The 27682-nt window shown below is 34.2% G+C and overlaps 1 protein-coding gene across 1 annotated transcript in view; it reads right to left on the bottom strand.

Annotated features, from left to right (window-relative positions):
- Positions 1-27682, bottom strand: part of Ptprq (protein tyrosine phosphatase, receptor type, Q) — a 168776-nt gene that overhangs the window by 99139 nt on the left and 41955 nt on the right. Inside the window, exons 18-23 of the mRNA XM_013020306.1 lie at positions 12027-12187; positions 11187-11332; positions 6151-6319; positions 3822-4109; positions 3300-3575; positions 2802-2953 (exon numbers count right to left, since the gene is read on the bottom strand). Of these exons, the coding sequence (XP_012875760.1) occupies positions 2802-2953; positions 3300-3575; positions 3822-4109; positions 6151-6319; positions 11187-11332; positions 12027-12187 (1192 nt within the window). The remainder of the gene's footprint in view (positions 1-2801; positions 2954-3299; positions 3576-3821; positions 4110-6150; positions 6320-11186; positions 11333-12026; positions 12188-27682) is intronic.

The raw sequence follows: 27682 nt of genomic DNA, 5'->3' as shown, positions 1-27682 counted from the left end.
GCAAGTCAGTCTGATCAAATTTGTATATGAGTATGAAATACCACATGAGTCTTCTTTGAACAATTAGTATATATTAACACATGATCAGAATATAAAACAGTGGAGGTGGACACCAGTGGGAAAGATAAATTGAGAGGGCAATGGAACATGAAAATAAACAAAATACTTTATGTACAAATGTGAGAATGAAACAATGAAGCTGGTGGAGACTGTTTGGGAAAAGGAGAAGGAGGGTGACAGAGGGTGACAGTGGATGCCTGTGATCAGATGTAATGTATGCGTGTGTGGACATGTATGGACATGTGTCAGAATGACCCTCACTAATTAATTAAAAACCTAATCAATTAAAACCTTATTAATGGATACTAAAATATAGAAAACTATTTTAATACAAAGAAGTTATTCCTTCTATACGTATTGTATAGTTCAATAGATATTGTAAGTGCTTAAAATAAATACCTCACAGGGTGTACTTAGGATGAACTGGGCTTCTTCTTTGCCTAGAGTAATCACTTACTTGACATTTTAAAAAAAAACTAGTGTAGTTTTTAGTTTTAGCTTATTTATTTGGCTTTTACATGAAATTATACATTCATTCCTTTCCCTTGCATTTGCTAAAATTAAAGCTCCAAATTTAAAATCCAATTTTTTGTTGGTTACTGAAGTTTGAGTTTCTCTAAATTCACCTAAATTCCTTTTTAATATCTACTTAGCATGATTAAATTAGTAAATATATTTGTCAACTACTGCAGCTGAGGTATTGGAAACAAAATAATGACTAAAGAAGGAGCTCTTCTCTGTAGAATCCCAAATGAGTCTTATTTTCATACAGCTTTTTTTGTAAAAAGAGGAAAGGAAAAAAGTTATTACATTTGACCAAAGAAGAATATAAAAGAGAATAGTTAATGTTCAAAAATTGTTCTTATGGGAAGAGAGTATGTTTGCCCATACGGTATAAGGTTAAGAATCTTATATATGACAAAATAGAAACCATATTGATTGTTAATTAAATGTTACAAATTCTACAATGATTTTTAACTCTTGCACTTACAATTAGAGATACTTAAAAATAATCTCTAGAAAGCCAAGATCAATTTAGGGGACCTATTATATTACCTATTTTCTCCCATTCTTTCACACTATTTAGAAAGCATATAATAAAGGACCTGTAGATTGTAAATATCTATAAGATACGATATCTGCCATCAAGGAAAGTATATATATTTACATATATATATATAATGCATATTTTTTGGTTGTTGTGCTTGAACTCAAGGCCTTCGCGCTGTCCCGAGCCTCTTTGTGCTCAAGGCTAGTGCAATCCTCAGATCCTTGGATACTTAGATACTCAGAACCTCTTCCTTAGAAGCTAGGATTACATGCATGAGCCACCATTGCCCAGCAAGGAAAGTATATTTTAACAATCTATAAACAATTGCTTATTGAGAAGAAAGCAAACATTAAACAAGTACATTTTCATTTCGGTTAGGAAGGGTAAGATCAGAGAAATCATGGAATCCAGGAGTGCAGCTGAACACAACAGTACCTATACCTGTCATCCTAGCAACTATGGAAAGCTTAAAATAGGTTGCTCCTGGCCCAGTATATTCTTGCAGAAAGACAGTATTTTGGGACCAGTAAAATATTAATAGCAACTTTTTTTTTGATACAGAGTCTCACTGCCTGGCCCAGGCTAGCCTGGAATTTATAGCCTTCAGCCTCAGCTTTCTAAATGCTGGGATTATAGGTATGTTCCACCCCAACTAGTTCAATGGTAGCATGTCTATTGAAAATAAAACAGAATATTTACAAATATTAGAATCTATCCAAGTATAATGTCCTGTCATTTTATTCTTAGAGCTACTTTGACACTTTATAAGTTTTTAGTTTTTGTTATTCTATGCATAACCACAGCAATAATACATATTCCATACAGACAAAGCAAATAAAAATGGAGAAATGTGGAGACAGATAACAGAGCTCTGGATGCATTGTGTCATTAACGTATCTTATGGGAAGCAGCTTCCATATTGTGATTACAATGCAAATTCTATTCAGCTTATCAGATTTTAAAATGACCAAGTGGCTTTGAGTAAGAAAGCCATTGTGCCAAGTAATATAAACTTAAATGCTGCTTTTGGATTTTACTATTTGCTTTTTAGCTATACATAGCATAAAATAATTTACTTATTAATAAACTATTATGTCCTTATTGGACAAATTGTCCACTGAATATTCTATCTCTTTCTTGCTGTAATGCAATAAGAATATTTCAGATCTCCATTTGCCTTTGGGAAAAAAATAAGAAGACTGCCTTTAAGAAATATTAGTTAATTATAACTTATTTTTCCAACAAATGATAGTAACGACACATATATAGTACAGACACTTTGTTAAGATCAGTTATTGGCTGTTTTATCACTGATTCTGGGACCTGAAAATGGAAGATGAAAGGAATATTTCAAGTTACAAATGCGTTACCATTGAAAGTAAAAGAATACAGATTCATCTTAAAAGATCAATTATCTAGGCACAGAGGTTCACACCTATAAGCCCAGGTATTGAAGGACTAGGTCAGAGAATCACAGTCCAGGCTGTCCCTAAGATAAAAACAGAAGACCTATCCCCCAAATATCAAAAACAAAATCGACTGTGGATATGGTTCAAGTGGAAGAGCCCATGCTTAGCAAATGCAAGGCTGTATTCAAACCTAAGAGGCAACCAAAAACCCACACAAATAAAACAAAACCCAAACAAACAAAAGACTTAGTAGTAAACATATGCTGCTACAGTGAACCTACCTTATAAAATATAGTATCAGTTTCGTGGTCATGAATTTTAAAACTATATACTTTAACAATACCGCCTGGAAGAGGGCTTGGGCTCCATTTTAGCCACACCAAATCTGAAGTATAGTTGATCAAGGTCAAATTTTGAGGAGGTGCTAAGGGCACTGTTGGGAAACATATTAGAAAATTTGTCTTCATAAAACTTTGAGCATAGAAATGGCATTGTGACTAAGAGGTTATGTAAAATAATTATACTTTTTGTTTCAAAAGCAAATATCAGCAGCTGTTATGTTTTGGCACATGTAACACAGTAACTCCAAAGTAGCTTTTTATAGGAAAAATGATTGTGAAGCTTCAAATAATAAAAAAAATTCAAGAAGCAGATGAATAATGGCAAGTAAGCTATGAATGGGCAATCATAGTCCTTATTTTTCCATGCTGTTGCTTAGAAAGAGAGAGGGCAGGCCCTGGAACACTTCAAGCATGAGAAGCAGCGTGGGTCCAGCTTACCTGACTCATCTGTGTAAAAGAAAAGAGAGCTGGAGGGACCAAGTCCTTTCACAGTTCTTGCAGCAGCAGAAAAGCTATATAATGTAAATGGTGAAAGCTCTTCCAGTATTATATAGTCATCAGCAGTAATAAAGGAATAGTTTCCATGTGGTCCTTGTAAAGTCAAATTGTAACTTATTATTATACCATTTGGCTTGAGTGGGGGATCCCAGGATAAGAGAATTGAGGAAGAGGACAGATTTTTAAAAGTATTGATGACTGGTGAAGTTTCTGGGACTGTAAAGGAAGAAGACAATATTAAATGAAACAAAAGAAAAAAAAAAAGAAGTCCTAACTGGAGCTAATTTCAATAAGGTACTATGTCAAACTGAAGAAAGGTAGAATTTATGCTATATATGTTGAAAGGCTAATTACTTGAGAACCAACAAAATCTAGGTAAGAATAATAGTTCCAGAAGAAAGCAATACAAATGAAGACAGCAATAATTATCTGTTTAATAAGCAATAAGGTAGTCCAGCCTACCATCTTCTTCAGTTTTGATGTGTAGCTGGGCAGTGTAGTTATCAGAGAATCCTTTTTCTGTTGATGGAGTGATTTTAAATATATAATCACTGTATTTTTCCAGATTACCAAAATACATGCTGTTTTCATATGTAACTAGCGTTCCCACACGGCCAGGCGTCTGCTGCAAATGCAGTGAAACATAGTAGAAGACTAGCCCGTTTGGCAGAGGTGGTGGGGACCAGCTTACATTTATTGCAGTTGATGAAATTGACTCATAAGTCAGGTTTCTCACAAATCCTTCAGGTACTATGATAGGTGATGAACAAAGCATGAAAAATAATCAGTTATTTGAACTACAATTCACATTCACAAACAGGATACTCATCAAAATGGCATCTGTTACATTATCAGCTCTTACATTATTTAAATGCAGATGTGGTGAACACATATGTTAAATACCCTCTAATAATGTAAAATGTCAAAAGATGGTATTCTTTCATGTGTATGAGAATTGCTTCATGAATATTTTTTTCTGGATTTTTCTTTTTCTTTAACATGGAGATGGTGTACCTGGGTCTATGGGTGCATGACTGTTCATATAATTAAGAACTTTTGGAATTAAAAAACAGTTTTACTTTCTTGTAAAGATTATCTTATTAGTTCTATGAAGACAAGTACTCAGAGAAAATGTCAACTTGCTCAAGGTTATACTGGTAGTAAGAACATTTAATACTATTAACAATTTCTGGTTATCAATAACAGAATCTCTCTATCAGAGTACCAACCCACATTGGCATTTCAAGAAATTACTTCCCAGAACTCAGGAGGCAGAGATCAGAAGATCATAGTTTGAGGACAGTGAAGGTGGGAAAATCGTGGTTCCAGACTAGCTCAGACAAAATTGGTGGGAGATCAAATGTAAACAAATTTAAAAGGCTCTTGGTATGGCTCAAATGGTAGAGAACTTGTTTAGCAAGTAAATGGTCAAGGCCATGAGCTGTACAAAAACAAAAACGAAAGAAGTTGTTCTACTTAAAAAAGTTCTTATTCTCAGATATTAGCTGTCCTTTGAAATTGTATTCGATTAATGTAAATTTGAAATACCACATGAAGCAGAATTATTACAATTAATAAAATATCTTTTTGGAGATATCTGCTTTTAAAGAATGACTGAAGGCCCTTGAAAGATTAATGTATTCTAATGTTAAAAAAAGGAAAAAGAAAATGAAATGTTATTGGCCATGTGCTATCCTACAATATTTTTGTTAAAAACTCCAAAAATTCATATTTCTCATATTTCTTATATTCTGTGTATGCTTTTGTAAATGACTTTTCCAACAATAAAGAAAGCATTGATTTCCTCTAAATGTCATAGGTCAGTTTATGATTTTTCAAATAATAAAACTATAATTCTATTCTCTGTAGGTGTTTAGGCCAATACCATTTCTCAATACAACACTAATCTTTTTATTTTTTGGCCTGTTGTGGAGCCTGAACTCTGGGCCTGCTGTCCCTCAGCTCTTCAGCTCAAGGCTAGCGTGCCACTTCTAGCTTTTTCTGCTTATGTGGTGCTGAGGAATTGAACCCAGGTGCCTCATGCATGCAAGGTAAGCACTCTATCACTGAGCCACCTTCCCAGCTCAGGTACTAAACTTTTTAAAACCAAAAGGACAACAGGAACAACTGCAAGGAAAATGGGCAAGGATCCACTTGCCACTGTAACTTAGAAACTGAAACTTAGAAAACTCCAAGAGCTCCAATCCTTCCACTTTTCTAACACCAGCACAAACAGGATTCTGCACAAACTGCATGCAAGAAATGTCTTAAATTAAGACAAGATAGTTTGAGAATGTTAGTCACAAATGCAATAAGCCAAAAAATGCTGAATGAAATGCTATGTAAACTCAAAGTCTGAAAAGGAAACAAACTAGCTGCAGTAACTTTAAAAGAGGAGTTCCTAAAGCAAATAGACAAATATATTAATATTTAGAAAATCCATCCACATTAACATAAGTATTTTTCATGCCCTTATCTGCATATATGGTTGTGACATCCTTCAAAACAATAAAAACAAGAGAATTTTGTGCATAAAAAGTAGCAGCTTTCATGGAGAAAAGACTGTTATTATAATATTTTATATAATATGATAATAGTTAATAATATAATTGCTAATATTATAATATATAATAATATAATATTATAATAGTTTTCAAGCTAGATCAAATACATTGTAAAGTCCTGTAGTAAATGAGCAGGTTTATAGATTTTGCATAGAAAGTTCTTGAAATCATTATTTAAAATTTCAATTAATCCAAGTAGAGATTGATAAATGTTTACATTTACATACTGTCTTGATCTGTGTATACTTGAATTATATCACTGCTTTTATTTCCATTTCCAACCGAAGTACTTGCTGTTAACCAAAAAGTATAGTGGCTGAATATTGCCAGTTTATCTATTATTGCAGATGAGGTCATATTGCCAAATTCATTGGTTACTTCATGGAGTGTAAAATTCTGAAAAATAAATGTATTTTTAACACTTCAGAATGCATTTTAGATGCATTAATGTTTCAAAATAGCTATTATTCAGAAATTGTCTTCTATTAGTTTAATGTACTAATTGTTAAGAAGATTAGCCACGCTTTTGCTTCTGACTTTTTAGTGGTTCATTGAAGATAAGAGTCTCCCTGGTGGGTTTCAACCACAATCCTCAAATCTCAGCCTCCTGAGCAGTTAGAATTACAGGCATGAGCCATTAATGTACACTGACCATTTTTAAAGCAGCAATTACAGTGAAAATATGCTTATAGGAAAAGAAAAATAGATGGTAGCAGTTTTATTGCCAAATCACAATATAAACTAGCAAGGATCCAAAATTGAAATATTGAGCTGATGACAAAGGTCAGATGGCCAAGGGAGAGCTCTTCCCACTGTGCTGAGGGCTATCAATTTTCATTATGAAACACTAGTATTTTTCAAAGCATTGGTTTTCTTCTTGAAATTCTGGGAATATTACAAAACTCGAAATGTTTTCCTCCCATCAATGATGGGGAAAGTATGGGAGCATCTATTTCTTTCTATTAACTCAAAGAATTCACTGGTAGTTGTCCTTAGTAATTTCTCCTTTTGGCTACAATTTGCAGGGAGCGAAGAGACAGAAGTTAAAGGTACTGCACTATACCAAGCAAGAAAAATGTCTAGGTTCTCCTGCTAGACTCCAATTATATTTACTACTAAATGTATCTTAATATTTGAAGTATTCATTTCTGACCAAATTTTAAAGACAAAACACATTACCAAACAAGATTAATTCCAAAATAAAAAAAATAGCTTTTGAAAGCATGTACATAGGCAGGTTTGGTGGTATATGGCATTACACAAGGAGACCTTGTTATATATAAATGTGTAATCTGTATGAGTAATTGTACAGTAATGACTATTTCTGATGAACAATCTGAGTCATACCAATCTATGTAAAGCCTTTTGGTTTTATAGGTCTAGATTCAAGTCCTGACAGAGTAGCCCAGCATAAATGATCTAATCTCAAAGGTTCTCTTCCCTCAGCTATAAAAAGAGAATAATGGTTTTCACTTCTCAGAGAGCTTTAAAATCAGATCACAAAGACACACATAGAGCAACCAGTGCTATGCCTTGCACTCAGTAAAAACAGTTTATGTGTTCTTTTCACTTGTCAATCATAAACATCAGTTGATCTGACTTAAGTTTATAGTTAAGATAGTTCTGAAATTTGTCACGTTAAATATTTGAGGGGAAAAAGAATGAATACGATAAAGAACCACCTTGATTTTGTGGTGGGTTTTTATGGAAATAGACACTTTAAAATCTCACACGAAATAGGCTGTATGAATTCCATTGCCTTCAGTACATCTACTTTAGGCATGGAGTAACTGGTGTATATAAAGCACTACTTACAGTATGAATTACTTAAGGATTTTTGAATAAATTGTAATTATTCTTCACCTAGGACTTATTCTAATTACTATGTCCTTGACTAGGGAGTAATGAATGATATTTTAATCACCCAGAAATCTTTCCTTCTGGATGTGTTACTTAACATACAAACACACATAACAAATTTATAAATTGGTTCAGTTAAGAAGAAGATTATCTCATTCATCTACTTAATTCATTTTGTTTGCTCAGCCATAATTTTTGGCTCAGAATATCTAAATGAGGCTTATTGTCTTTAAGACTAGAAATCCAGTCATAAAGTATTTAGTAAAATCTTATATATTGTTCTAATCTATTAAAGTTCATTTAATATTTTCTTTCTTTTTTTTTTTTTTGGTCCAGTTATGGGGCCTGAACTCTGGGCCTGAGCACTGTCCCTCAGCCCTTCAGCTCAAGGCTAGTGCTCTACCACTTGAGCCATAGCGCCACTTCTGGCTTTTTTCTTTTTTCTTATGTGGTGCTGAGGAATTGACCCCAGGGCCTCAGGCATGAAGGCAAGCACTCTACCACTGAGCCACCTTCCCAGCCCTCATTTAATATTTTCTTAATATTCAACACTATGTCAGGCACACTGAAGAAATAAGAAGTTAGTAGAAATTAAAATATAGAAAAGTTAGTACCTTATAGCAAACCTAATGTGAAACAAGGAAGAAGATGGATGGCTAAGTACTAGAATGATTAAATTCCCCAAGGAAAGATTACTTCATCCTGAAATGTTATAAAATTATAGCTAAGTAATGAAAATGTAAGCCTATTATATTGTAAATCTATTGGGCATTAAGCCTATGTATGACACTAGGCCAGAGTACATCAGGGAAAGAAAAGATAAGTGTCATATGTCAATTTTCTTAAAATGCCAGATCTGGCAAAAGGAGTTAAAACAATAATAAATATATATGAAACAGAAGGTATGAAGTATGCTATAAATTTCTATGGAAACAGGAAAAAAAGCTCTCATTTCTGAGAATTTCTTCTATTCCAACAATCTAACATAGAAAAGCAAGGTAGTGAACATATTGGGGTTTTTGTTTGATTGTATATTCTTTTTTTAATTAATGTTCTTTTATTGTGAAAATACCGTACAGAGGGGTTACAATTACATGAGCAAGGTAATGGGTACATTTCTTATCAAGCATTGTTGCCTCCTTCCTTGTTTCCCCTTACTATCCCTGCACGCCCATCTTCCCACCCCCCCACCCTGCCCCTGCCAAAGTTGTAAAGTTCGTTTTTCAACGTAACATCTTGTACATCTCATTGTTGCAATAGTTTTTCTTTCTTGCTATTGTTTCTAACTTACTTATAAGATGATTTCTTTGTTGCTTTGTATGTCCCTCCCCCACGGTATAACCCCTGTTTTCACTGTATTTGATGTTGTCATAATTTGGGAAGGGGAAGGGAAAAAACAAATTGTTTAAATAGGGATACAGGTGGACCCATTGAACATATTGTTTTTAACATTAACTTTAGGAATATAGTAAACCATGACTGAATATCAAGGAATATGAGGCTAGAACTCTGAAATATTTTAACATCCTTAGCCTGTGCCTTCTTGCAGCTGTCCCACTTAAAAGCATTCTTAAGATAACTTAATCAAAGTTAAGACTTGTTCTAAAACAGATAAATTTCAAATTGGATCACATTATGTACCTAAGTTTGAATAGTAGTTTTGGAAGATCATGCTGAAACCATAGTCAGACATTCATACTTGAGTATTAAATGTGGACAAAGTCAAAATAATTGTGATAAGCTTTAAATATATGGCACAAAGGCTTTAAATAGATTGCACAGAAGTAAAAGCATTCCTAGGATCTAGAATTATAAGACCCATTTCTCACTGCCTTTTTTTTTTCAATGCAGAAAAGCACCCTTGCCCTTAGTTTAAGCCCCAGTAATGGCACAAGGAAAAGAAGGTGGGAGAGGGGGATATGTGAGAATTTCAAAGTCATCGTCAACATACATTTGCTAATTCCTATTTGTGAAGTACACACTCTATAAGTGTCTCCTAAGGTAGCATTTAACAGATTATATTCTAATTCTTCCTATGTTTGATTCAATCGCAGCGACTCAAACTTTGCTCTTTCTGTATAGAAGAATATTGTGAATATTTAATTTGCAAAAATGCTATAATTCTTTGAAAAATTAAAATTCAGTCATTGTACTCAATGTACACTAGGTTAAAATATGAATTATGTAACTGTGGATAAGATAAGCAAGTGAAAATAAGGGAGAAGGCCCCATGGTATAACCTCTGTTTACACTGTATATGATTCTAGTGCCCTGCATCTTGTATACACATTTTTCTAATTTGGGAAGAGGAAGGGAAATAACAAAATGCTGAAACAAGGATACAATTGACCCATTGTAGCAATAATATGTACAAGATACTATGTTGAAACCAAACTTTACAGCTTCTGCATGGGGGAGGGAGGAGTTGGGGAGATGGGGAGGGAATGGGTGGTAGGGGAAAAACAAAAGAGGGGGTAACAATGCTCAATAGGAAATGGACCCATTACCTTACTCATCTAACTGTAACCCCTCTGTACAGTATCTTTACAATGAACAAAAAACATTTAAAAAAGAAAATAAGGGAGAATAAAGGAAAGGGAGACATTAATCAAGAAGTATTATACTCATAACCTGACTTAGGAAATTATAACCCCTATGTACAACTCCTTAATAGTCACAATAAAAATGCAAAAAATTCTCTTAATTAAATGCATTTTTGTTATTTCTATAACCATTATATTCACATCCAGAAAGTGCTCATGTGCAAACTGTGCAAGCTGAGGACCTTAGATACTGCAGATAAAATAACTACAGTCCTACGACTTTAACCAATGACACAAAATACATTAATTTTAAAAAACAAATATATTCAAACCAAAACTGTATATTTGATAAAATACAAAAGCATCTTTTTAGCTAAGAAATAAACATGAGAATAAATGGAAACCAACACACTTTAGAGAACAGTTTTTAGAAAAAGTAGAATTGAGGACTTTCTTCCCATGTAGAATTAAACTAAAGATAGGATCATTACTGTTAAAAAGCACAAATGATGTAGAGAGGAGGATCAGAAGGGGAAAACTGGGAGAAAACAGGGAAGAGGTGACACTGTTCAAAAAGAATTGTACTCATTACCTGACTTATATAAGTATAAATAACCATTTAACCATTTAAAAAAGCATAGCAAAGCGTATATGCACATATGTGTATATTTGTGTATGTGTGGAGAGAGAGAGAAAAAGTCTGACATTTCTCTACTAATTTTCTCTGTCAGTGTGAAGTGTATAATATCTTTGCACAATTGTCAACATGAGATACATAATTGCTTCGAAAATGTCAAGATTATATTTCCAACAAATTTAAAGGATGTAAAAATTGCATTAGGAGAAAACTCAGGTCTTACCTGCATAAAAGTTCCTGAATTATTTCTATAGTAAACAGAATAATACTGTATAATTCCATTTGGTTTTGAAGGAGGTGTCCAAAAGAGAATTATTGATGAGGAACTGAGATTTACATAATGAACATCTTTGGGAGGATCACTGGGTGCTGAAGAACGAACAGAAGAATGAAGAACTAGACTTGTAGCCACTAGTTATGTCCAAGGGATCTAAATTTTACCTACAACTTTGATAAAGTGGTGATAATTGATTTTCAAAACAACTCATATTAGAAATATCTATTTACATGGCAGAAATGAAAATGAAATCCCTAACGCTTGTGTCCGACCACTTACATTCTGTAATAGAAAAATCAGAGAGAAGACACAGATTCCTTATGATAAAATACTCTGGCTTTAAGACATATCCTCTGCTCTGGGTTTATAAACATTTAACAAGTTTCCAATGTAACATATGTGACAGCAAATCCTAATGTAGCTTACACTATCAAAACAGAATACTAAAAAGCAAAGGCAAATCAAGAGCTGACTTTGTACATTTTATTTTCCTTCATTTAACCCACACATAATGCTTACTATAGGTCAAGTAAACACTGAGCAGAGTACATTTGCAAATACAAATTAATTCAATCCTCACAATGATCTTGTGAAGTAGATTTTGAATGGTTTCTGCACCATGGAAGGAAAATTGAAGCACAGACTGATTTCCTAGCTTTATCAACATTACATAGATGGGAAACAGGAAAGATTTATATCTAATTAGGGTAAAAATACCTTTTGATATTGATTATTTATTTCTGATCATAATATTCGTGAGATTGGATTCCATCAGCAAGAACTCACCTCCCTCTGGTGTTCTGAAGGTAATGATACTGCTCCTTGTTCCCCCATCACCAAATCTGGTGCTACCTGTTACATAGGCACTGTAGTCAACATTATAGTCCAAATCTGAAAACTCTAATGATGTTTCGGTTACATTAATAGTTTTTAATGATGATTTATCCCTGACAGAGAGAGAAACAAATGTTGTCAGTATAATGTCTTTTAAATGAAAATACCACCATGTACTTTTTTGAGTCCTAGTAAGTAAATTGGAAGTAAGCAACATTCGAAACCACAAATTTAATCATCTAGATTAAATGATAAAGATGCCACTTTTCTTAAAATAATGAAAATGGTGAATTTTAGAATACTTCAGTTAATTCACTTGATTTACTTTCAAGGACATTCAATAATTCAGCCAAGTGTTAGTTAGGTGTTCTTTTTTTTAGTTTCTTTTACAGGTCTTTTAGTATTTAATCTTGCCAACTTGATCAGATTAAGAAGCATTCAAGAATTAGTGACACACCTCTAGGTGTACCTGTGAGGATTAACCTTGAGGGAAGATTAACTAGGAGAGAAGATCCATTATCCCCTAACAGAGAGAAGAAATAAGCAGCACTGGAGTCTCTTTCTGCTCCAAGCTGCAATGAGATGAGCAATTCTGCCGTACCTTCTCCAGGATGATGCACTGAAAGCTCTACAAGTATGAACCAAAAATAAATCTTTTCTCCCTCCAGTTTGGCCCAGGTATTTTGTCACTGAAAAATTTTGTTCCATACATAAGGCACAATAGTGAGATGCAAATTCTTCTTATATATTTATGATCATTTGTGGTCAATTTTTAAAAGCAAGTCTTTCATACATTTTTTTATATGTCTGAATTCCAGATGCTGGTTCTTTAAATAGGGCTCCAAAGATACATGTTTCCCTACTCTGTTTAAACTTGCAGATGATATCATGTTACTAACTCGGTATCTTCTTTGTATTAACGTTATAGTAGGCTTCAATGTGAGTAAGATGATAATATCATTGTGATAAATAATGAAATTAGTTATGACCAAAGTTCAGAAAAGAAGAAAAAGGCAGAGCCCCAAAGACACAGGAAATTCTTCCCTGGAAAGCTAGCCTGTAGAGTTTAAAAATAGCGTGAAATTGGGAGTTCAGTGGAAGAGAATGGAGGGGAGAAGGCCCCCCTGGCAAACTTGGTCTAACTCTTACATGTTCAAAGTCATAAAATGTGTGAGGATGGAAGGCACTCAAATTTACACAGAATTTTAGTTCTACAACTGGCACATTTTTAACACTGACCAATTTTAAAACTGAGAAAAAAACTTAAGGGCCTTCCTCAATGCAGTCATTTTACTGACTTAATTCTAAGCCTAATAGGATATTGTTAAAGCTTATTTGAATTTTGGAAATCAAGAGTTTGAATTACTTTGAAATTATTTTGACTAAATATCCAATGAAGTTTTTCTGTTTCACTCATGGTATTACCAATAAAAGGTCTTGGGTTGGTTCATTTAAGATAGAGTGAACGGCCTTTGGAGAAAACTGTGTGTTAACTTACATAGCTTTCTTTTTTTTAACCAAAAGGTAGACTATATTTTGACATCTAAATCATGAAGAAAATTCCACAGCTTACACAGCTTAAGAGCAGTGCTTATTTCTCTTTTGTGCTTTTTTTTGTTTCACCAGTGTTTTGTTCATAAGTTGTTTTATATTTTAGAGCACCATCAAATTCATTATAAGCAGCAATTGCCTATAGAGATTTTTTGTTCACTTGTATCAGGGCTTGAACTTAGGGCTAGGATACTTTTCCTTAGCATGTTCACTCAAGGACAGTGCTCTACCATTTGAGCCACAGCTCGACTTCAGGAATTTTAGCTGTTAATTGGAGATAAGACTCTCATCGATATTGCTGCTCAGGCTGCCTTCAAACAGTGATCCTCAAATCTCAGGATGACAGGTATGAGCTTTCACTGCTCAGCAGGAATTTTAAATACCAAAACCATATAGAAAGACATATGATTTCTGCATTTCTCTAAGTCTGAACATGCATGCTTTCTCAGACAACATCTGAGGCTTTTAGAAAGGTCACAGTCCTAGCTCTCATTTTTGTCATTTGATATTTTATTCTAACTTGATAATTTGATACAGCTATCCCTGTTTGTTTCCATGAATTTATTTCTAAACCAGCAATCTAATAAATATTCTAAATAATCCAGATTAATCATTTTATTTACTAAATAACAACCATTCAAATAAAGAATGTTAACATTCATTTAGTTGGTCCTTTATCATTTATTTTCTTCCTATAGACTAAGATTGTTCACTAATTTTCCTGTACTTGATAGTATAGTATGTATATGTTAGTAATGATGCAGTAAATAACCTCAGACTAGTAAGGCTTAAAAGGGTGCACATTAACAATGCTGTTCTAGAATCTCAGAGACACTCAAGAGTCATATGATATTCACTAGTTATTATTTTCATGTTATAAGTTATCAGGTTAATATAATCAGGCTATATTGTTCATATACTCCCTATAAAAAGTATGCATTGAGCCAGGTGGCTCACACTTGTAATCAGAGATACTCAGGAGGCTGAGATCTAGGATTTGAGTTCAAAGCCAGCCCAGGCAGGAAAGCCCATGAAACTCTTATCTCCAATTAACCACCAGAAAATAAGAGTAAAGCTGTGGTTCAAAGTGGTAGAGCACATATACAAATTCAATGCAATACCCATCAATATCCCAATTCTTTCTTTTTTTTGATGTTTTTTAAATATTTTTAATTGTAAAGATGCTGTACAGAGGGGTTACAGTTACATGAGTAAGGTAATGAGTACATTTCCTATCAAGCATTGTTACCCGCTTCTTTGGTTTTCCCCTACCACCCCTTCCCTCCCACCTCCCCCACTCCTCCTTCCACCCCTGCCCCAAAGTTGTAAAGTTCATTTTCAATATAGGGTCTTGTACATCTCATTGTCACAATGCGTCAACCTGTATCTTTGTTTCAGCATTTTGTTATTCCCTTTCCCTTCCCCAAATTAGAAAAATGTATATACAAGATGCGGGGCATCAGAATCAAATACACTGACAACAGGGGTTATACCATGGGGGAAGAACATACAAAAGAAACCAAAAAAATCACATAGTATATTAAAAACACTTGTGTCCCTATCTTGGGGTTCATTTCACTTAGCATCATCTTATATGGTCATAGGCACATAGCTTTTGACCTTTTCTGCTTGTTAACTCAGGTTATGTCTAGAACATCTTTTGTCTGCTGCAGTCCAGGAGAGATGCTGAGATACATGAATACACACACACACACACACATTTGCCCACATACACACACACCCTTACACATATATATATATATATGTGTGTGTGTATGTATGATATATATCATACATATACATATATATTTATAAATATCAGACAGTGACAGTGACAGAACATCTTTGGGAGCTGTTTTTTATCTTTGAGCCTATGCCCAATGACTCCCCGAATTCTTTGAGGAAAAGTGTATTCAGGCTGTTGACTCAGCAAAGACTGCCCGAAACATGCTGCAGCCCCCAGAGTCTGTTTCCACACTCTCCATCTCTATCTCCCATCTGCTCTTATCCAGTCAATGCTTCCCAATTCTTTCTTTAATGAAATAGAAGAAGCAATCCAAAAATTCATGTGGAACAACAAAAGGCAACCAAATAGCAAAAACAATCCTTAGCAGGAAGAACAATGCTGGAGGAATTTCAATACCGAACCTCAAACTCTGTTACAAAGCCATAGTATTCAAAACAGCTTGGGACTGGCACAAGAACAGGCCTGAGGACCAATGGAATAGATTCGAAGACCCAGAAATGAATCCACAGACCCATGGCCACCTAATTTTTGACAAAAAAAATAGGATGGAAGAAAGACAGCCTCTTCAATAAATAGTGCTGGGAGAACTGGCTAAACATTTATAGAAAACTAAAGTTAGAGCCTATATATCTTTGATCCAAGTGGATTAAAGATCACAAAGTAAAAGCAGATACCTTGAAAATATTACAAGAAGGAATAGAAGAAACACTAGGGCTCCTTGGAATAGGTCAAAACTTTCTTAATAAAGACCTAGAAGCATACCAAATTAAAGAAAGACTGGATAAATGGGACTGCATTAAACTGCAGAGCTAGTGCACGGCAAAGGACATAGCTAGCAAAATATATTGGAACTCCACAGACTGTGAGAAGATCTTCACCAGCCATACAACAGACAAGGGTCTTATATGTAAAATATACCAACAGCTCAAGAAATTAAATTCCCCCAAATCAAACCCCCAAAGAAACAACCACCTATTAAAAAGTGGGGGAAAGACTTAAAGAGAGACTTCTCTGAAGAGGAAGTACGAATGGCCAAAAGACACATGAAGAATTGCTCAACATCTCTGGCTATAAAAGAAATACAAATCAAAACAATATTGAAATTCTACCTTACACCAGTTAGAATGTCCATAACCAAGAAATCTAACAACAGATGCTAGCGAGGATGTGGCTAACGGGGCATGCAACTACACTTTTTGTGGGAGTGCAAACTTGTTCCACCACTCTGGAAAACAGTGTGGAGATTCCTCAAAAGACTATACATAGAGCCTCTCCTATGACCAGCAATCCCACTTCTGGGAATTTACCCAAATGACCAAAAAAAAAGGCCACTTTAAAGCCACCAGTATGATGATGTTCTTCACAGCATTATTTACCATATCCAAGATAGGGAACCAACCCAAATGCCCCTCCGTAGATGAATGGATCAAGAAAATGTGGTATATTTACACAATGGAATTCTATGCTTCCATCAGAAAGAATAACATTCATAAGGAAATGGAAAGACTTTGAAAAAATTATATTAAGTAAGCCAGACCCAAAGAAAAGTAGATTGTATGATCTCCCTCATTTGAAAGAGGGAGAACATGTATATGATATCCTTAACAGAGGTTCTCAATAACCTAACTGCTTAGTTCATAGGACTATATATAATAAACCATATCAACATGAACCCTGACTTATGGGAACAAGAGGTTCTCATTAGACCCTTATGTAGCTCGTTCTTTTTCTCTGTTGTTTTATTTTTTTCTTTCATCATTTCTCTTAGTTTTTTGGTACATCGTGTTTTGCGTATTAGACAATACAATGTGTGGAAGGGAAAGGGGATCACAGAAATATCAGGACAAGGGATGAACAACAGCAACATTGATACTCAATTGACATTATGTTGAATATGAACATTACAACTTGGGAGGGGAATAAGGAGGAGTCAGTGGGGGATAATGAGGGATGGGGTAACAATGATTAAAAACAATTGCCTTACTTATGTAACTGTAACCACCCCCCATGCTCATCTCCTTTTCAAAACAAACAAACAAAAAAAGCGGTATAGTCCTAGCCTTCCATGAAAAAGCTCACAACAGTGCTTAGGCCCTGAGTTCAATTAGAGGCAACACTAAAGAGAATGACAGAAAAGTTGATGATGCATATACTTATAAACCATGGTATAGGAGCAGAACCAAAGAACTAGGATCCAGAAGACAGAAAGAAGCAGGGTTATACTTGATCTAGGGAAAGATTTTTACACATTGACAATTGTTACAAAGGATACAAATGCAAATAATCCCATAATTACTAGAAGCAGAAAGCTGAGATAACCATGTGAGTGTTCAGTAGATGAGGTGAGGGAAATTTAACAGGGATTTGAGGACAGAGAAGACTACTGGGGATCATTTAAGGATCCAGAAGTGAAAACTGATCAAAAAGTTATACAACTACTTGGTACAAAATTCAGTGAAATGGGGTAAATTGAGATTTGAATGTACAATAAATTCTTTTTCATTACTTCATCAAATACTTAGCAAAAGTCTAAAATATGACTGTGCTGTCATAGCAAATATAAAGGTGAAAAACACACAGCTTAGGTTTCAAAGAATTTACTGTTATCAAATTAAAGATTTCTTCCAGAAGGGCTAAGAAATTTGTGTAAAAGCCTTCAGAAAATGAACTGTTTGATTAATATCAAGTTATAGCCCCTCTGTTATAAAGCTCATTACCTAGTAAGATTTTTCTCTTCCCTTGAAACTATCTGTTGTAACTTCATAGGAATCTGTAATTTCATCAAGTTTTGAAACATAATTTTAAAGTGGTTAAAAATATTCTATTATCTTTTCATTTTAAATGTCTGTAGTTATCTTTTCCCATTTCTAACTTTAAATTGTGCTTTTCCTCTTGACCCTGGTTACATCTTCCTGATTCCTTTCTAGCTCAATGTTTCCTAATATTTGTTAATATTTTATTGTAAAATTAAAAAAATAAAAATTTAAATTGAACATTGCTAGCGCTGGTGGCTCATGCCTGTAATCCTAACTATTGATGGGGCTGAGATCTGAGGATTGTGGTTCAAAGCCAGCCTGAGCCGGAAAGGCCTGTGACTCTTCTCTCCAATTAACCACCAGAAAATCAGAAGTGGTGCAGTGGTTCAATGTGGAAGAGCTCTAGCCTTCAGTAAAAAATGCTCAAAGAGAGCACTTCATATTGTTTAAGCCCATCACTGACAAAAAAATTTAAAAATTAAAAAAATGAGTAACAATCTTCCTTCAAACAATATGAATAAATCTAAGATAAACAGAGAGAAATCACAGGAAAACTATCACTGGAGTGGCAATGTAGCTCTGTTTTTAAATAATTCATTAGCATTATTTTCACCTGTTGTTTTAATTTAAATTTCAAAATTTAACTTTCATATGGAATTTACGTTATTTGTAATTATATGCATTAATTATTTGCAATGACAATAATGACTACATAATCAGTATTGTTTTCTTCCATATGTGTTAGATTTTCCACTTTTACACAAATGGAAACCAAACATAATAACTGAAACATATTAACTGATACTCCAAAGCTTTATGCATTAAATACTGGAGCACAATTTTGACTAGGAAGAAGATGCATATTTAGTCAACAAAAATGATGGAGTATAAGAATGAATCAATAATTTTGGTAGAATTTTCAAAACTTTATTAGAAAACTAGGAAGCTTATAGATTCAATAAGTATAATCATCAAATTAATCTTAGGAGTGAAAGCATTGTTTTATATTTTTAACCAAGAAGTAGAAAAGATAACTTCTCCTTACTAAATTTCACAAGTGTACCCGAGATAAAAGTAAATGTTCTCTAAAAAGGCATAGGTGATTCACAGTGCTTAATGCTCAGCAAACCTGAGTATGCAATCAGGGGTCGATTGTCAATTCACAAGAGATTTGGAGTTATGATTAAAAATATAGAAAATATAAGAAAATACTGAAATCAAAAGTTTTTCAGGAAATTCTGCACCCTCTGAATCTTATTTTAAACTTTTTATTTCATCCTTTCTTCAGGAGTTCAAAATGACTAATCACCACACTCATTTCTTACAAGGACTTCAAAGAACATATCTGTAATTTCATTTCTCACAGTGCTACTGAATACGCAGTGCTATAACCAAATGATACAACCTTAGTTCCTTCTTTAAAAAAAATCAATCTTACTTAATCTGACATTTAGAATGGTGCTATTTTTAGATCTCACTACACAGCACAAGCTATCTGCATTTCAACTACTATTTAAAAATAACTCTTTGAAGTGTTATTTGTGAAATGTTGGAGAGTTCTAGATTTGCTTATAATTTTAGATTTTGGCAAGGCAGCTACTCTAAAAGGTCATATGTACAATGCCTTCAATCTTCATGCTGTGAAAGCACCTGTACTTAACTGTATCCCTTGGAGAAATTCGTGTGGGATTTGTTTTTCCAATGCTGTTCCTACACAGAGCACAAACTGATAATCCTTGGACTAATATTGTCAGTTCAAATATTACAAAATGCTTGGAATTTCAACCTATGCTACTTGTTCTTAAAGCTAGTCTTCCCATGATTACTAATTCTGAAAGCATACCACTTCCCAGAAAAGTCACAACTCTGGGTTCTATTTCATAAGCTCTCACTATAGATATTAATTCTCACATGGAGATCCCTATACCAGAGAGAGCATACTATGAGATATATAATCCTGGAAATCCAAAGCATTAAAAAGGCTAAATTAAAGTAGCTGTAAAATAAGATATATATATATATATACACATATTATAATACTATGATATGATTATTTTCCCTCCAGATTGTTCATCCTTCATTTAAAAATTATACTAAATAGTACTGCATGCCTATAATGCCAGCTACTCAAGAAACAGAGACGAAATTTCAAGTTCAGACTAAATTACCTTATCTCAAAAACAATATAGAAAACTAAAGGACTTGGGGATGTGGCTCATGGTAGAATTCTTCGTATAGCATACATGAGGCCCTAGATTCAATCCCCAGTACATATATACATGCAAGTAAATAAACATACATATAAAATAATAATAAAATATAAAATAAAACTTGTATTGAGTACAGCTATATTACAAGTATTGAGTCATTAAATATAGTCCTACTCTCCTACTCTCCTACATATTACCATATACTAAAAAAGTTCTTATTAAACAGTAATTCAGCAGTATGTATTCATTGTTTTCATAGTATTTACATTATTTAGAAAGGAAGTAATGGACCCAATTGAGTAACAAATTGACTTCTTACTACTTAAAAGCAGTTTCAAAATTCTCTCTCTCTCTCTCTCTCTCTCTCTCTCTCTCTCTCACACACACACACACACACACACACACACACACACGACAAAAGGATTAAATGGGATTCAAAATTTTTAGTTGAATCTTACACCTAAAGACCATATCCCTGGAGAAAACACTGCAGGGACTTTCCACTATATTTTCAATAAAACCCAAACTCCATTCTGTAATCAAAACTCCTGTATTGGGCCTTGCTACCTCTCTGGCTTTGTCTTTCCCAACTTTTCTCCTGTGCTATTCATTATTTTCACCACACAAAGGCCATTTCATTGCTGAATTCACAAAGCTTTTGGGTATCAACTATGCTTAAAAAAATTGAGTTCTCACATCCAGCTAGTAGACCTTGCCCATTTTAACTGGATAGGACAATAAATGCCCATTTGGAGTCAATTGAGAAGTCCAGTACTCAAAACTGAAAATTCTTTCTAGTTATTATGTGGTCCCTGTCTCATTCTTTGAATAGTTCCTCAAATGCCTTTATCTTTTGCATTTCTATCATAATCCTCCTTCGTTAGACTCTACTCTGCCATATACTATTGACTGTAATGACTCATAGTAATGCAACTGGATTGATGAACTAATGTCAACCTAGTTTTTATGTTTGAGGCTTTTTATTGTGCTTGTTTTGTTTTTGTAGAAATATTCTACATGAAAGGCCAACCACATGTATAACCCCAGCTACTTAGAAGGCAAAAGTCAAATTGTGGTCCAACTCCAACAAAGTCAAAATAGGTGGAGACCTTCTCTTACAGTAGTAGAGGGATGGCTAAAGTGGTGAACTATAATAGGCCCTGATCAGTACAATGCCCAGTACTGCAAACATAAAAACAAAAACAAAAAGTCCCAATTATCCTACATGACAACGTAATCAGTGTAATTATCTTATCTTTACCTTTTTAAAACATATGCTATTATCACACTAAGATTTCTGTAATCCTAAATTTAATAGCTTAGTGTTTAGAAAAAGTGTCAGTTATTTTCTACACTCAGAGTAATGTGGGAAAAGCATTATTGGAAGTAAAACAGAGGTTGGGTAGGAATTCTGACTCCATTGGCTTCAGCTGTGTAAACTTCAGCAAATCCTTAATCACATGGAAATTCTATTCCTACAATTACAAAATGGAGATTATATGGAGATACTATTCTCTTTGTGGTATTTTTTGCAAATATAAGAACAAAGGAAATATATGAGAGAAATACTTGCTCCACAATAGTAAGTGCTACAGTGGCTACTGGACCATTTCACTCCCCATCCCTGCAAATAAACCAATCATACCCAGGTTTGTGCACTTTAAGAATACGTAACAGATAGGGTGGGGAGGATTGAGTGGGGGGGCAGGGGGGAGGATGGGAAGGGATGGGAAGGGGAAATAAAGGAGGAGACTACAATGCTTGATAAGAAATGTACTCATTGCCTTGCTCATGTAATTGTAACTCCTCTGTACAGTATTTTCACTATATAAATATGTGTGTGTGTGTGTGTATATATATATATATATATATATATAAAGAATATGTAACAGAATCAGAAAATTAATGTCAAAATCACAAGATTCAAACATGAGCAGTGGGACCCGGGAAAAACACAGACCACATGTTCTATCTAAAAAGATAGTCACCCTTCTATCCCAGCAAATTTTCATCATGGGGTATAGGACAAAGTATTCTGATATTTGTAAGTAACAAAAAGTCATTTGAAATGCTGACAACTGATTCAGGATTAGTGAACTACATGCAGTTCCAACAAAGTGTGGGGGGCCCAAGGTGCCACCCCAGCCTCAGAGTGAGAAATAGATAATAAGGCAGAGCTAAGAGAGAGCTTTGCTCATCTCAGCAGTAGCTCTTGCTTGAGAAGCACCTTTATGCATGTACTCCATCTTCCTCCTAACCTAGTGCCAATATTCCATTCTGTAGTATGACCATTCAACCCCTTAAAAGTGATGCTTCCTTCAGTCTTCCTGTACTGTGGTCAATGATATGCTCTCAAAATGGCTCACTGATCTCATCTTTATACTTGCATTCCAAATAGGAGGCAATGTAGGAACTCTGAAATAGGCCCCTTCGTATCTTGACTATTGGTTTGTATTATATTCTCTAACCCTGAGGGCTTTTTTTTTTGTCAGTCATGGGGCTTGAACTCAGGGTCTGGGTGCGGTCCCTGAGCTCTTTTGTTCAAGGCTAGTGCTCTACCACTTTGAGCCACAGCACCACTTCCATTTTTTGAGTAGTTAATTGGAGATGAGTCTCCTGCCAACTTTCTGCCTGGGGCTGACTTGGAACTGGGATCCTCAGATCTCAGCCTCCTGAGTAGTTAGATTTACAGGCATGCGCCACTGTGTGGAAATCTTTCAGAAAGCTGGAAGAATCAGGATGAAGCAGACTTTCTAACATATGGAAGGCTGTTTTCTAGGTCAATCTTTCATGTTCCAGGGAAGTTTTTGACTAGTGACATTTAACAAAGATCTACATTGGAATTGTTCTGACTTCCTGACAGATTGTAAAAGTGCTGATAATTCTTTCCCACATACCTATTTGATCATTAATAAATCTATAATTACTTTAAAGTTCTACATATTTTGTAGCTCCTCACAGAAGTTAATAAATACTTAATAACTTTTGTGATTCAGAATAACTTCTTGTATACATTAAGGACTCTGAGAAACACTTTCAATGCATGATTCAGACATAAGTTAGGATAGCCACCCAGAAATTCCACTCCCACACATTTACCCAAACAATTTTAAACAAATACACAGTAAAGGCACCAGCACAACCATGTTTATTGTGGCACTATTCACCATAGCCAAAGTGTGGAATCATTCCAGATGAATAAATCAAGAAAACATGTTATATATACACAGTAGAATTTTATTCATCCATTAGAAAGAATGATATTGTATCATTTGTAAAGAAATGGAAAGGACTGGGGAAACATTTTGCTAAGTGAAGTAGGTCAGGTCTAGAGAGACAACAGATGTTTGTGTTCCTTTGTATATGGAAGCTAAATTTAGCTTATGAACTTGTAAGTAAATACATTGGGTGGTATGCAAGTATATACAGATGTATTAACTGAAATATGGTAAATTCAAGGGAGAACTTAAATAGTGTAATTCTTTAGAAATACAAAGTCAAAATTCCACAAAATAAAAAAACAGGAAGCAGGTACTAGAAAAGGATGGAGTGGGGTCAAGGGGAAACAGGTAGGCAAATGAAGAGAAGAGAGGAAGAATGAAGAATACAATGATTATCCTACAAAATTATAGAGTGATGGAAGTGGAGAGCAGAGGAGAGATGGTTAGGAATATTATATTTCTAATCATCTTTGTTAAGTGACAACTACTTGTACAACTACTTAAAGATTTCTACATCATATATAAATAATATACATTTATTGAATTCAAGTATCTGATAAGTAAATTTCTCTTATATGACATTACTAGACCATCAAATCACAATTGAAATTTTATTATGTAAATAAACACACAATGTCCTAATGAAAATCAAATTTCCTTAAGGTAGTTGCCCTCATATTGTAAGAACTGTGTATCATTTAGTGTCATAAGATTTCTCATTATAACTGAGGGGAAAATGGTATCGTACCATCTTGATGGATTAAAAAAAGTTACTTCAGAAGGAAAATTTATTTTAAAATACAGTGGCTTAAAATGAATTTCTTAACATAGCATCTACAACTCAAATGTGGCTAACTCAGCAGTAAAAATAAAATGAATACACATTTATCCTCGTGAACTATTCTGTAGAGAAATATTCATGACAAAGAGAAATGTCACCCAGTATAAAAAACAGAACAACCTGGAAAATACACTAGAAAGAATATATACATCCAGAACATGCGTTATAGAATGCTGTATTATTGAAGTAACTAAAATAATGGAAACAGAGTTTTGAGTAGAATAAAGACCCTCAAACAGAAATCTTGCTAATAACAGCCACCATTTATTCACTAATCTTAGAGAAAAGCACACATAATGAGATGGCAAAGTCATTATTCAATCCTATTTCTCATCCATTTAAAACCCATTGCTTTCTTTTTATCTGTATCAAAAACCACATCGTGATACCATCCCATGTCCTCAACTAGAGCAAGAAAACTATATGAAAGCAAACTTCACAAATCCTACCCACTAACAAAATAGAGCTGAGGAAACAACTTGAAGTATCAATCTATGAATGCCAAGATACATGAAAGCGCCAAGGAACTAGAATATAAATCTTATGATTAGATCAAGAATATAGAGAAGAAAAAAATTAAAGCCTTAAATCCAGGAACTGTTACTGCAAATCAGAGACAGAATTTTTTTAAAAGCCAGGTTAGAGAACCACAATTACCTCATACTTGATACTCTACAATCTCACTTTGAGAAGCTTTCCTTGTACCTAAAATCTATCATTAAAGAAAAAAAGGAAAGGTGTCTCTTAGATAATGAGAGAAAATACAAATAGGAGCTGAGCACTAGTGGCTCATAGCTATAGCACTAACTAACCACAAGGCTCAGATCCATAGGACCTTAAATTCAAAAGTCAGCCATGGCAAAAATGTCCATGAGATTCCATCTCCAAAGTAACTAGCAAAAAACCATGCTAGAGAAATGGCCAAGTGGTTGAGCATAAGCCGAGCAAGCATAAGATCCTCAGTTCAAACTTGAATGCCCAGGGGAGTGGAATTTTGAATTAATTGAATACATTGAACTAAACTCAGAGATATGAGACAAAAATGAGTTACTTAAATATCTTCACAATACAACCATTGTTATAAGAAAAAACACAAAGAACAAGTTATTGAAATTAAGTCATGTCCTGCACAGCATCAAATTGTACTATGTAAAGTATCAGCCTGGCTGTAATCTTAAGTAATACAATATAGCTGAGTGTCACTGATTATTTTCAAGAAGTCCTGCTACTTTGATCAATTTGAGATTTAAAAATAACTAGAATCCTAGTGCTAACTACCTAAAACAAGTAGCTTCTATAGACAATCATACTTCAAAGAATGAAAAAAAAACAGATGAGCTATATCTAGATCCACTCTAGATATATGTGTACCAAACATTATGCTAAGAATGCCTAAGGATCTGGGAAGAGAATCACTATATAAAAGAACAAGGTTGATTGCCTGATATGGGGCTTAAAACCCAGCCAGAAAAATATTATGAAATTTGAATAGAATAAGTTCATGGTTTTCACTTAACATTAACCTGTTTCACTTAGACTATTTTCTAGCTTTGTCATTAAAATTAAAGAATTTATCCACTTTAATTCAAACATCAAAAAGTCATCTTTAAATCAAAGTACTTAAGATGCTACTGCAATTTGCATTTTAGTTAAAATGAAAATCAAATTTTCACCAGGACTAGACCCTTGCATTTTGCCTTCTGCCCCAATATTGCTCTCCTTTTGTGCTCTGAAGGAGAAGCTGTGTTTCCACACAGAGCTAATGTAAACTGGATGCAGTTAGTTTCTTCCTGCAAGTCACAGGTGACAAGAGACTAATTTTTAATGTTTTTTATTGTAAAAATACTGTACAGAGGGGTTGCAGTTACATGAGCAAGCTAATGAGTACATTTCCTATCAAGCATTATTGCCTCCTCCTTTGTTTTCCCCCTGCCATCCCTTCCCTCCCACCTCCACAACTACACTCCTCCCCAACCCCCCCCCACTTAAATTGTAAAGTTCATTTTTCAATATAGTTCTTGTACATCTCATTGTTACAATGGGTCAAACTGTATCCCTATTTAAGCATTTTGTTTTTTCTCTTCCTCTCCCCAAATTAGAGAAGTGTATATACAAGCTGCAAGACACTGACATCAAATACAGTGAAAACGGGGATTGTACCGTGGGGGAGGAACATACAAAGAAACAAAAAAAATTACATGATACACTATAAATATGTTAGACACAATAGTAAGAAAGAAAAAAACCACTTGTCTCCCTATCTTGGGATTCATTTTTCTTGACATCATCTTATCTGGTCATATGTACATAGCTTTTGACCTTTTTATGATTGCATGCAAACCCAAGGTAACTTCTGTCAAAGACTCTGTTCCTAATTATTCCATCATTTTTCTCTTTAGGTATCATAAAAACACCAATATAGTAGAATTTTCTTTTTAGAAGTTAAGCAAGCTCCTAAGAGCATCTTATCTGTATCGCATTCAGAGGCATAAAGGTGCTCTAACAATATTGCTGAGTGGATAGATGGGTTGATGAAAGCAAAAAGAAGGAAAGCAAGAAAAGAAAAAGAAAGGAGGGAAGGAAGGAAGGAAAGAAAGAAGGAAAGAAGGAAGGAAGAAAGGAAGGAAGGGAGGGAGTGAGTGAGGGAGGGAGGAATAAATAAGTCAATGGACACTTTATTTCCATTAACTTCTCTCATAGGATTCTAATTTCATTAACTAGGCAACATTATTAGTAATTAAGCAAAAAGGGACAAAAAGAATAGCTGTAAAAATCAGGCACTAGAGAAAGAAAGAAATATTTTGCAAAGAAAAGAAGAGGAAAAAAAGCACTTCTTCAAATATCATAGCTTCACACTCAAGGCTGGTCTTTCTAAGTCAGAAATACAAAAACATATAACTCTTTCATAAAATTTTGTATAAATTGCATTTTAGTTGAAATATTTAAAATCTACTAGGAAATGTGTTAAATAATTGGTGAATCCTCTTCCTAAGACTTAATGCCAGATCAAAGTAAGGTTTTAATGAAATGAATTTTCATGAAGCAATACAGCCAATAATGAGTCACTCTATAAGATTTCATCTTTCACAATTGAAGGATAAATAACTAATTAGGGGAAAACTGGTTAAGAAACACTAAATACATATTCTAACAAAGTGGAAAATTTGCCTTAAGATAATCTTGAAGAAATACTTCTTTGTTAACTTTAAAGTGAATTATTTTGCTTAAGGAGACTTAAAAGAGTGCCAAAGGGTATGTAAATCATCAGAAGAGTTTAAAATT

Source organism: Dipodomys ordii, unplaced genomic scaffold, assembly GCF_000151885.1.
Source record: "Dipodomys ordii isolate 6190 unplaced genomic scaffold, Dord_2.0 Scaffold3, whole genome shotgun sequence".
NCBI classification, from domain to species: Eukaryota; Metazoa; Chordata; class Mammalia; order Rodentia; family Heteromyidae; genus Dipodomys; species Dipodomys ordii.
This window is presented reverse-complemented; position numbering and strand designations above follow the sequence as displayed.